This window comes from Lemur catta, chromosome 1 (assembly GCF_020740605.2).
Source record: "Lemur catta isolate mLemCat1 chromosome 1, mLemCat1.pri, whole genome shotgun sequence".
Lineage (NCBI taxonomy): Eukaryota > Metazoa > Chordata > Mammalia > Primates > Lemuridae > Lemur > Lemur catta.
This window is the reverse complement of record NC_059128.1, coordinates 58,700,684-58,713,139: the sequence shown is the minus strand read 5'-3', so window position 1 is coordinate 58,713,139 and position 12,456 is coordinate 58,700,684. Positions and strand designations below refer to the sequence as shown.

General features: G+C 33.6%; 1 protein-coding gene across 4 annotated transcripts in view; it reads left to right on the top strand.

The window, feature by feature from the left end:
- ARHGAP5 (Rho GTPase activating protein 5) overlaps positions 1-12,456 on the top strand; it is a 68,859-nt gene that overhangs the window by 5,183 nt on the left and 51,220 nt on the right. For 3 of the 4 annotated variants that reach the window (XM_045569038.1, XM_045569047.1, XM_045569021.1), the window contains exon 2: positions 7,038-10,922. In XM_045569038.1, coding sequence (XP_045424994.1) covers positions 7,206-10,922 — 3,717 coding nt within the window. In that variant the 5' untranslated portion in view covers positions 7,038-7,205. Of the gene's footprint in view, positions 1-3,242; positions 3,602-7,037; positions 10,923-12,456 lie in introns of those variants that run through there. The other variant, XM_045569030.1, reaches the window with a different exon arrangement.

Genomic DNA, 12,456 nt, shown 5'->3' with positions numbered 1-12,456 from the left:
GACTTCTCTTTAAATCAAAATTTAGTCTATTTTTTAAGGTTCATTCAAATCCGTCCTCTTAACTGAAACTCTTAATCCATTTCAGGGGTCTGCAAACTATGGCCTCTGGGCCAAATCTGGCTGGCTGCCTATTTTGTGTAATGGCTTTCTACATTTTGAAATGGTTGAGGAAAAATTAAAAGAATAGTATTTTGTGATGTGTGAAAGTTATATAGAACTCAAATTTCAGTGTCCCTAAATAAAGTTTTATTGTAACAAAGCCATGGTCATTTATTTGTTGTCTAAGACTGCTTTTGTAGTACCACAGCAGAGTTAGTGTGACAGATAACTGTACAGCATGCAAATCCTAAAATACTTGCTACCTAGCCCTTTTGTAGAAAAAGTTTATAAACCCTGATCTATTTCAGTCTTTCATTTCCTTGAATTCCTATTGTATTTATCAGAATCATGGTGTAGCACATTGCCTTTATCTCCTCAACTATGGCACTATAAAGCTTCTTAAAAATATAGTGTAGAAAGTGCCTTTGAGACCTTTTTTTTAATCCATGATTCCTTTTAAATCTATACCCCTTCCTTTAGATTCTTATTCAGCTTCTTAATGTTCCCATCACCAAGCATTCTCATCATTAAGGAAATTGTTAAACCTTATCTGATGTTTGTATAATGAAAATGATCGTTCCTCTCCTGTATATCTTTATAATATTAGATGGCAAGTTATCTCTCCCCCCACCCCACCCTTCTTGATTCTCCAAAGTGGAGAGAAAAGACACTGGAAGGGAGGTGAACATATTCGTAGTACTGGCTTAGTGGACTTCCCTGTATGTACCTTTGTACCTTCAGAACCTCTGACATAAAGCTAAGCAGATAGTAGCTAAGCATAGTAATTACTTATGGATTGTTTACATAGGTTAATACAAATGAGATGACCTTTGGTTCTTCTGTTTTCACCACAGAATAAGGAAATGGAGTACAAAGAGTTGGAATAACTTTCACAGCAAGGCCTCAGGGCAATAAGGTTATCAGAGAAGGGTGTAGATTAAAATAGTAAGGTAGGTGGTTAGCTTGTTTAGGAATAGTTTTGGTCATTGGTTTTCAAATATTTTTCATCAGTGAAACTTTTTTAAAAAACTTGAAATGTTAAAAGATAAGAATGGATGTTTACTATATAAATTGTTGAAATGTTTGTTAGGTTCTCTTTTCATTCCATTATAGTCTTAAGATTAATTTGTAGGAATGATGATTTTTTTTTTAGGGCTTCTTTCAACCTAAAGATTGTGTGCTTATATGGTAGAAACCTTGGTTTAAAGGTAAAACAAAATATGGCATATGAGTGATTCTCCTGTAGGTATTACATTGTTAAATTAGCTATCTTATGTATGTTAAGACTTTTTCATTTTCTCTTCACAGCATCGATAAATTTGTCATAGAGAACATTAAGAAAAGTAATATAACACACTCTTCATTTTATAGTCTGCAGTTGATTTTATTTTTAACTATTTCAGACAAGTTGTAACTATTTCAGACAAATTTGTTTAAGGTTGTGGAATATATATGATAACCTTTGGGTTTGGCTTTTTTGAATATTTGTTTATATAAGAGATATTGTATTTATTTGATTTAAAGAAGATAGAACATGTAATTACAAAGATCCATCTGTGTAATTAGGTGTTGGGAATGTAATTTCCTATAATAAATATTTATGATTTTTAAAATTCTTTAAGCAGCCAAATATTTTGAATCAATTATGTTTGGGATTATACTCGCCTTCATTTTGAAAATTGATTTTTTTTAAGTTTTATAAATAAAAATTAGATTTTTATTTTGGCTGAATACATTATTATAGATCATAATTAGCCTTGATTCTGATGGGTTCATTTCTTTTTTTTTGTTTGTTTTTTGTTTTTTTGAGACAGAGTCTCACTCTGTTGCTGGGGCTAGAGTGCTGTGACGTCAGCCTAGCTCATAGCAACCTCAAACTCCTGGGCTCAAGCGATCCTACTGCCTCAGCCTCCCAAGTAGCTGGGACTATAGCCACGCAGTACTGTGCCCAGCTAATTTTTCTATTTTTAGTAGAGATAGGGTCTTACTCTAGCTTAGGCTAGTCTTGAACTCCTGAGCTCAAGCTATCCTCCTGCCTTGGTCTCCCAGAGTGCTAGGATTACAGGTGTGAGCCATCAGGCATGGCTCAGGTTTATGTTTAAAAAGGAATACTCTGGCTGATCTGATATGAATTAGACTAGGGAAAGGGAAACAGGGAAGTTAGTTTAGAAGACCTTGGAGTAATGTTGGGTCAGAGATGTCGATGGGTGGGATCAGTGTTATAATAGTGCAGGTAGAGAAAAGTGGTAAATTATGGATATAGTTTGAAGGTAGGGCCAATAGGAATTTCCTGACACAGTATAATATTAACAATTTAAAAACAGTGTTTTAGAAATTATATCTTTTATTAGTACATGTGACAGTTTGGCGAAAAGATACAGAAGTTGTAGTTTAAATCTTGAATTAGTAAGAATCTATTTTTTCATTTTTCTAGATTCCTTCTAGAACTTTTTTTTTAATTTGCAGAAAGCCACTTTATGTTATTAAAACTGCATTGAAAGGAACATGTAATGTTTGGTCTAGTAAAATATCTTAGAAAACATAGTTGGGGAGATAGCTTAATTTTGACAGACAATTATAGGACAGTTTTACCTGAATATATTCTGTAAGTATTTCCCTGATACAAAATAAAAATTTATAAGATAATCTTAAAGGCAAAAGTGAGAGACTGCATTGCAAACCATTAAAAGCAGTACTGTTGCTTAAGAAAGTAAAAGATTGGAAATGAGGAGACTTTCATCCTAACCTAATAACTTAGTAGGGTTATCGCTACTTTTGTCTTGGTTCCTTTGTCAGTAAAAATGTAATGCTAGATGGTATGAGAACAAATTATATGAAAGGAAGCTATGTTAAAAGTTGAAAAGATATACATGATTGACACAAATAGGTAGTACTGTTAACCATATTTAAAAGGAATTTTCAAATTAAACAGCCCATATATAGTTGAAGGTGTTGGTCATACGTTTATTAATGGGAGCATGAAAAAAAGGGTTTTTTGTTGTTCTTAGCACCAGAAACAAACTGCCTCAGTTATTTAATGGAGGGTGGTTTTGATCTGGATGTTAGGGGCCAGTGGATAATTTGTGTCTATATAATCTATCCCAGTGTTTCAAATGAAATTCCCTTACAACCTATTACAGCAATTTCATGAGCTCTGTCTTTCTCCCTTGAGTTGGTGATACCAGTCATCCGAATAAATAGTGAAATCCTTTTGAGGGCAAAGTGACAACAGTTTTTTTCTAGTATAGGTTTTCTCAGGCTTTTTTTTTTTTTTTAATTTGAAAACACTTTTTTAAAACTAAAGCTTCTAAGTTAAAGAAACCTATGAATCAGATAAAGAAGATAGGACTCTGGTGAGAAAGTTGAGAGGAGAGGGCAACTATTTGTCCAACAGCCTCTTTCCATCTCTAGGTGGAAGAATTTTTCTACCACAGACTGGAAATCACGAAATGGTGGGTGACTAATGACATAAGCTTTGGAGCCAACTTCAGAATACCAGTAGGTAGGTAGTCTACCTGATAGCATTGTTAGAAGGACATTGGATGTTCCTCCCTGTATCAAATTGGCAGTTTACTGTGAATTGCTGTGAAACCATGAAAGTCACACAGACTACCTTATTGTTAATTCAAACTTTAATATTTGTGACTCAGAGACGGCTACTACCAAATTAATTAGGAAGTGTTGAGACCTTAATATCAAAATTTAACCTCAATATAATAGTTTTATTTCTTTCTCAGATAAAAAGCCTTCCAGTTTCAGTGACCAATAAAAGGGGTCATGACTTAATGCCTTCACTCTTCATTTATTTTAAGACCCTTTTCTTTCCGGAACTTTGGAACTTTAAGAATATATTTTATGTGACTTTTATATTTTATGATAGGATGTTTTCACTTCTACTCTATCTTTCTAAAGGTATTGAGTGTATCTCAATAATTTGGGGTTTATGCTATAGGAGAGCAGAAGTGAGTTGTAACTTTCAATGAATAATAGTATTCAGAATTATATTGTTTGGATAAACATGTAAGAAATATTAATAAAGATGTGACTGTTATGGTAAGGTTGGTAGTTGAAAATTTTCTACAGTACTTAGGTCCTTACTATATTGTGGTGGTTTCTGTTAACCAATCTGTCTCTGAAACTAGAAGGCAAGGGACAGTAGTCTTAGACATCTTTGAATTACTTGTAGTTTTCAGAATAGATGTTTCTTTAATGAAGACTTATATTTCATTATGTATTTTAGTGTTTGTACTGCTTAAAGTAAAAATTCCCAAAGTAATCATTAAATAAATTTTCTTTTGATGTATACAGTATATCATCTGAAGATTTTGCTTTTCTATTAAAAATAGATCTTGTATTCTATTTTCAGTTTTTTCTGTAATTGTTAGTTATGGAATCATTGTGCTATTTTCACATATTAATTTTGCTTTTTATCACTATGTATAACTTTGTTATCCAATTAGTATGGTTTTTTTTTCTGTAAATATCCATGAATAAAGTAGTCTGATTGTTCTTTTACACTGTTCTTTTACACAGTTTAGGTAAAGAATGTTTTTTTGTTTTTTTGTTTTGAGACAGAGTCTTGCTCTGTCACCCTGGCCAGAGTGCCGTGGTGTCAGCCTAGCTCACAGCAACCTCAAACTCCTGGGCTCAAGCAATCCTTCTGCCTCAGCCTCCTGAGTAGCTGGGACTACAGGCATGTGCCACCATGCCCGGCTAATTTTTTTCTATATATATTTTTAGATGTCCATATAACTTCTTTCTATTTTTGGTTAGAGACGGGGTCTCGCTCTTGCTCAGGCTGGTCTCAAACTCCTGACCTCGAGCGATCCACCCGCCTCGGCCTCCCAGAGTGCTAGGATTACAGGCGTGAGCCACCGGCCTAGAATGTTAAACTTGATGCTAGGTACAAATTTTCAGTTTGGCCAGATGAAGATTTTTAAGAATTGTACTTAATAAAAAAAAGTTAATAGAATTGGATGAGATTTCCCTAATTTTCTTTTGCTACTTGTTACCCTATATATACTGTGATACGCTACTTCATATCATTTGTAAGTAACAAGTCAGATTGTATCACTTTTCATAATAGTTTCCCATGGTTGCAAGAATCAAATTAAGAAACGGAACTAATATTTATCAAGCCCCTTTTGTTAGACACTTCACATTTAAAAAAATGATTTAGTTCTTAAACTTGTGTAGGTATGCAGTCCCATTTTGTAGATGAGAGAACCATGTGTAAGACGTTTATGGCTTTACTGCTGTCATCAACTAGTGAATGATGGGTCAGATTTTGAAATCAATTATATTTACACATAGTTTATACTTGTGTTGCTGCTTCAGTACAGTAATATTTTTATTACAGAAATGAACCTGATATATATTTTGTTTGACTATCAGATGGCTGATAAAATTAATATTTGGTTGAGGCTGATGGAAGAAAATTTTAGAGTATAAGAATAAATCTGAAATTTTATTTTCAAAAATCACATACTATAATTTTATGAGAAATATTAGTCAAGATTTTAATTATAAGAACAATTTGTCTTCACCATTAGTGTAACACATGTGTAGTATAGTTGAAACAGATGTTTACTTGCAATGGAGGTCAGTGGACAAGCCAGGTATTTGGGGCAGGGGCAAGGAGAGTGGGGGCAGAGGTGGTCTTTTTTTAGATTTCTTTTTGTTGTTCTTTATATTGTTTATTTGTATGGATTGAGGATAAATTTTATGTGTTGATATGTGTTACTGGATTTTTTTCCTATCTTGTAAAATTTTTTTAAGGTACTAGGAGTGATATATTGCTTTTAATTCAGCCTCAAAAGAATGTGAAGACTCCAAATAAAACTTTTTAAACAGACTGATTCATTGTCTAGTCATTGAATATAATCAAAATTAAATTTCTTACAATTCTTAGATGTTATCTAATGTTGCTAGTATATCAAATAATTCTAAAAGGTTGTCTCAAATATATAGTCTTAAAATGCTTTAGCTTGCCACCACTCAAAAGGTGGTCTTTGAGCTCTTTGTAACTACTCCGGAAGGAAATAAATCCAGAAATTAAGAGCATTTAGAAATAATTTAGCAATAGTTTTATATCTCTTGAATGTAATAAAAAATTGAGGCATGGCTTTTTTAAAAGTTTTGTTTATATTTTACAAAAATTTCGTTTTATATAGTAAAATTTCATTTATAATTACACTTTCTTATTTCAGTTCTTACAGATTTGAAATGAAAATTTCTCATTCACCTTAGATAGTTTGAGAAGCCCTGATCTACTTAAATCTTGTCAGAATTCTTTTAATTGTCTACTTATTTCTATTTCCCTGTTTGAGTATTTGAATGTTCTTTGTTGTTATGGGACATAAAATTTGATAGATTTCACGAGAGTGTGTTAAAACTTATTGAAAAAATTTTTTTAATTCTAAAATTCTGTTAAATTCATATGAAATTCTGTTTCAGAGAATAAGTTTTGAGGAACCCTATAATAGAAAGCAGGTTGTTTTGTATTTTTAAAAGTTGTGAGGGAGTTTCTAAGGCTACAAGTAAATTTTAGTTATCACCAACATAGCCTTCAATCACAGAAGGCAGGAAAATTAAGGGAGTGGGAAGTGCTAGTTTTTTCCTCAAACTCATAAGGAGTAATTAGAGGCAAAATGCACATTTGGTTAATGGAGGTTTATGTTAAAATTTGTGAGATGTTACATTAGATTTTGTATTTAATTGTAATTTTTAGGTTTGCCTTAAATTTTGAAGTCATCTTGCATTTATAACAGTAAATCACAAACTATGATAATTTCTTAAAGTACATGTAACATCATTATTAACATTGTTATTAACTTGCATGGTGATTTGTTATGAACATCTTTAATATGTGTAATTCATGTGTAATTCATTCATCATACTTCATGATTAAGATTTGTCCTTTCTCCCCCTCTTTCTAGGAAGATGATCCAGATGATCTTGAAGACCTTTCTGCACAGAAATGAGGGAAATACAAAGAACCAAATACAGTTCTGAAATTTGGGATCTGTATTTTGAGATGATTTTATTTTCAGAATGAGAAGTATGTCTGGTTACCTTTATGAATGTAGAGACATGAGAAGAGAGTTATGATGGCAAAAAACAAAGAGCCCCGTCCCCCATCCTATACTATCAGTGTAGTTGGACTCTCTGGGACTGAAAAAGACAAAGGTAACTGTGGAGTTGGAAAGTCTTGTTTGTGCAATAGATTTGTACGCTCAAAAGCAGATGAATATTATCCAGAGCATACTTCTGTGCTTAGCACCATTGACTTTGGAGGACGAGTAGTAAACAATGATCACTTTTTGTACTGGGGTGACATAACACAAAATGGTGAAGATGGAGTAGAATGCAAAATTCATGTCATTGAACAAACAGAGTTCATTGATGACCAGACTTTCTTGCCTCACCGGAGTACGAATTTGCAACCATATATAAAACGTGCAGCTGCCTCTAAGTTGCAGTCAGCAGAAAAACTAATGTACATTTGCACTGATCAGCTAGGCTTGGAGCAAGACTTTGAACAGAAGCAAATGCCTGAAGGGAAGCTCAATGTAGATGGATTTTTATTGTGCATTGATGTAAGTCAGGGATGCAATAGGAAGTTTGATGATCAACTTAAATTTGTGAATAACCTTTTTGTCCAGCTATCAAAATCAAAAAAACCGGTAATAATAGCAGCAACTAAATGTGATGAATGTGTGGATCATTATCTTAGAGAAGTTCAGGCATTTGCTTCAAACAAAAAGAACCTTCTTGTAGTGGAAACATCAGCTCGATTTAATGTCAACATTGAGACATGTTTCACTGCACTGGTACAAATGTTGGATAAAACTCGTGGCAAGCCTAAAATTATTCCCTATCTGGATGCTTATAAAACACAGAGACAACTTGTTGTCACAGCAACAGATAAGTTTGAAAAACTTGTGCAGACTGTGAGAGATTATCATGCAACTTGGAAAACTGTTAGTAATAAATTAAAAAATCATCCTGATTATGAAGAATACATCAACTTAGAGGGAACAAGAAAGGCCAGAAATACATTCTCCAAACATATAGAACAACTTAAACAGGAACATATAAGAAAAAGGAGAGAAGAATATATAAATACTTTACCAAGAGCTTTTAACACTCTTTTGCCAAATCTAGAAGAGATTGAACATTTGAATTGGTCAGAAGCTTTGAAGTTAATGGAAAAGAGAGCAGATTTCCAGTTATGTTTTGTGGTGCTAGAAAAAACACCTTGGGATGAAACTGACCATATAGATAAAATTAATGATAGACGAATCCCATTTGATCTCCTGAGCACTTTAGAAGCTGAAAAAGTCTATCAGAACCATGTACAACATCTAATATCCGAGAAGAGGAGGGTAGAAATGAAGGAAAAATTCAAAAAGACTTTGGAAAAAATTCAGTTCATTTCACCCGGGCAGCCGTGGGAGGAAGTTATGTGCTTTGTTATGGAGGATGAAGCCTTCAAGTATATCACTGAAGCTGATAGTAAAGAGGTATATGGTAGGCATCAGCGAGAAATAGTTGAAAAAGCCAAAGAAGAGTTTCAGGAAATGCTTTTTGAGCATTCTGAACTTTTTTATGATTTAGATCTTAATGCAACACCTAGTTCCGACAAAATGAGTGAAATTCATACAGTTCTAAGTGAAGAACCTAGATACAAAGCTTTACAGAAACTTGCACCTGATAGGGAATCTCTTCTACTTAAACATATAGGATTTGTTTATCATCCCACTAAAGAAACATGTCTTAGTGGCCAAAACTGTACAGATATTAAAGTGGAGCAGTTACTTGCCAGTAGTCTTTTGCAGTTGGATCATGGCCGCTTACGGTTGTATCATGATAGTACCAGTATAGATAAAGTTAACCTTTTCATTTTAGGGAAGGATGGCCTTGCCCAAGAACTAGCAAATGAGATAAGGACACAATCCACTGATGATGAGTATGCCTTAGATGGAAAAATTTATGAACTTGATCTTCGGCCGGTTGATGCCAAATCGCCTTACTTTTTGAGTCAATTATGGACTGCCGCCTTTAAACCACATGGGTGCTTCTGTGTATTTAATTCTATTGAGTCACTGAATTTTATTGGGGAATTTATTGGAAAAATAAGAACTGAAGCTTCACAGATCAGAAAAGATAAATACATGGCCAGTCTTCCATTTACATTAATTCTGGCTAATCAGAGAGATTCCATTAGTAAGAATCTACCAATTCTCAGGCACCAAGGGCAGCAGTTGGCAAATAAGTTACAGTGTCCTTTTGTAGATGTACCTACTGGCACATATCCTCGTAAATTTAATGAAACCCAGGTAAAGCAAGCTCTAAGAGGAGTATTGGAATCAGTTAAACACAATTTGGATGTGATGAGCCCAGTTCCCATCAATAAGGATGTATCAGAAGCTGACTTGAGAATTGTCATGTGTGCCATGTGTGGTGATCCATTTAGTGTGGATCTTATTCTTTCACCCTTCCTTGATTCTCATTCTTGCAGTGCTGCTCAAGCTGGACAGAATAATTCCCTAATGCTTGATAAAATCATTGGTGAAAAGAGGAGACGAATACAGATCACAATATTGTCTTACCATTCTTCAATTGGAGTAAGGAAAGATGAACTTGTTCATGGGTATATATTAGTTTACTCTGCCAAACGGAAAGCATCCATGGGAATGCTTCGAGCATTTCTATCAGAAGTTCAAGACACCATTCCTGTACAACTGGTGGCAGTTACTGACAGCCAAGCAGATTTTTTTGAAAATGAAGCTATTAAGGAGTTAATGACTGAAGGAGAACACATTGCAACTGAGATCACTGCTAAATTTACAGCACTGTATTCTTTATCTCAGTATCATCGGCAAACTGAGGTCTTTACTCTGTTTTTTAGTGATGTTCTAGAGAAAAAAAATATGATAGAAAATTCCTATTTGTCTGATAATACAAGGGAATCAACCCATCAAAGTGAAGATGTTTTTCTACCATCTCCCAGAGACTGTTTTCCCTATAACAACTACCCTGATTCAGATGATGACACAGAAGCACCACCTCCTTATAGTCCAATTGGAGATGATGTACAGTTGCTTCCAACACCTAGTGACCGTTCAAGATATAGGTTAGATTTGGAAGGAAATGAATATCCTATTCATAGTACCCCAAACTGTCATGACCATGAACGCAACCATAAAGTGCCTCCACCCATTAAACCTAAACCGGTTGTACCTAAGACAAATGTGAAAAAACTGGATCCAAACCTTTTAAAAACAATTGAAGCTGGTATTGGTAAAAATCCAAGAAAACAGACTTCACGGGTGCCTCTGGCACATCCTGAAGATATGGATCCTTCAGATAACTATGTGGAACCCATTGACACAATTTACAAACAGAAGGGCTATTCTGATGAGATATATGTTGCCCCAGATGATAGTCAGAATCGCATTAAAATTCGAAACTCATTTGTAAATAACACCCAAGGAGATGAAGAAAATGGATTTTCTGATAGAACCTCAAAAAGTCATGGGGAACGGAGGCCTTCAAAATACAAATATAAATCTAAAACCTTGTTTAGTAAAGCCAAGTCATACTATAGAAGAACACATTCAGATGCAAGTGATGATGAGGCTTTCACCACTTCTAAAATAAAAAGAAAAGGAAGACATCGTGGAAGTGAAGAAGACCCACTTCTTTCTCCTGTTGAAACTTGGAAAGGTGGTATTGATAATCCTGCAATCACTTCTGACCAAGAGTTAGATGATAAGAAGATGAAGAAGAAAACCCATAAAGTGAAAGAAGATAAAAAGGTAAGTTTGATTTATGGTCTGTGATGTTTACAAAGTTACTTGATTTTATTTTTTTAAATATATGTATTAAAGTAATAGATTGGACATCAGTGAGAACTTAGCCTTAGTCAGTAAATATTATTAGTGGCTCTTTTTAAATTGAATATTCTGTGGAGATAAATTATCTTTATTTTAGTGCATTTTATTTGTACTTTATTTGGGGTAGAAATTTGATTTCATATTCTTCAGCATAATTCTAGGTGAATGTTTATTCTTTTTACAGATACCCAGATTATGAAGTGATTTTGTTAATTTTTCTGTTTGTAATCATCCTATATGTCTGTTTTTCTCTTCTGACCTACCAGTTTTGCAATATTAATTTGATATACCTGTCTCACTCAGGGAATTAATAATACAGTAAAACTAACAATTTACAGTCTTGGATATCTATTAACATTTCTAGGCAGCCTCTTTGTGGATTGTGGTATACTGCCTGAAGGCATACAGAGTAGTTTCTGAAATTTGAATTGTAGAATTCTGACTAAATGGCATGCTTTCATCTTAAATGTTTTCAGTAGATATTAATTCATCTGATGGTATTAAGCATTAGAAACCTAAATATGTTTGCTGTTAAAGTTGTACTTGATAATTTTTATTAGATCTTTTCCCAGTGGTAATTTTTAGCTGCTTCACTTCTAGTACTATTTGACACTAGATTACACACACAATTTTATTCCTAGATTTTCCTAGTCTTAAGATAGCATTGAATGAGCTTTTATTCTAATATATTGATGATTTCTTCATCAGTTAAGTCCATAGTCTTACAAATTATCAATACATATTTTCTATAGTTGACTGCTGTTTATCAGCCTCAAATTGCAGATAGGGATATTCTGAATAAGCTTATTCAATTTTTCTTTCTGAGTTTATGCACCATTTTGTGTTTTTTCTACAAGAGAAAAGGTCATTATGTTTATCTCCATTCTTTGATTCCAGAATGGGAGCCATTCCTTGATACCTGAAAAACATACCTTTTAGGCATCGGTGAAATCTAAGGAGGGCTCAGAGATATGTTTCTCTTAAAGTCAGCTTAGTTGTCATTACTGCCAGAGACAGCTTTATGCTTGTCTGTCTTTTGCTTTATATTCCAAAATGAGTTTAGTGTTAGTTGTAGGAACAAAACCTCTAAAACATTTTTGATTGCAACCAGCAATGAGAAGTATTTTTTAAAAAAATTATGACCCATTATACACGCAGATATTTCTATATAACTGAAATGCAACTTCACAAAACAATACTTACATTTATTGTACAGTGGACCCTCTGTCTCCATGGATGGGTTTTGTATCCTCAAAATTCAATAAACTGTGGATCAAAAATATTCAGGGGAAAAAAACAAAAAATATGACAATAAATAACACAAATTTAAAAACAATATAGTATAACAATGATTTAATAGCATTTATATTGTATTGGGTATTATAAGTAATTTAGAGATGATTTAAAGTGCACAGGAAGATGACCATAAGTTATATGCAAATACTATCCATTTTAT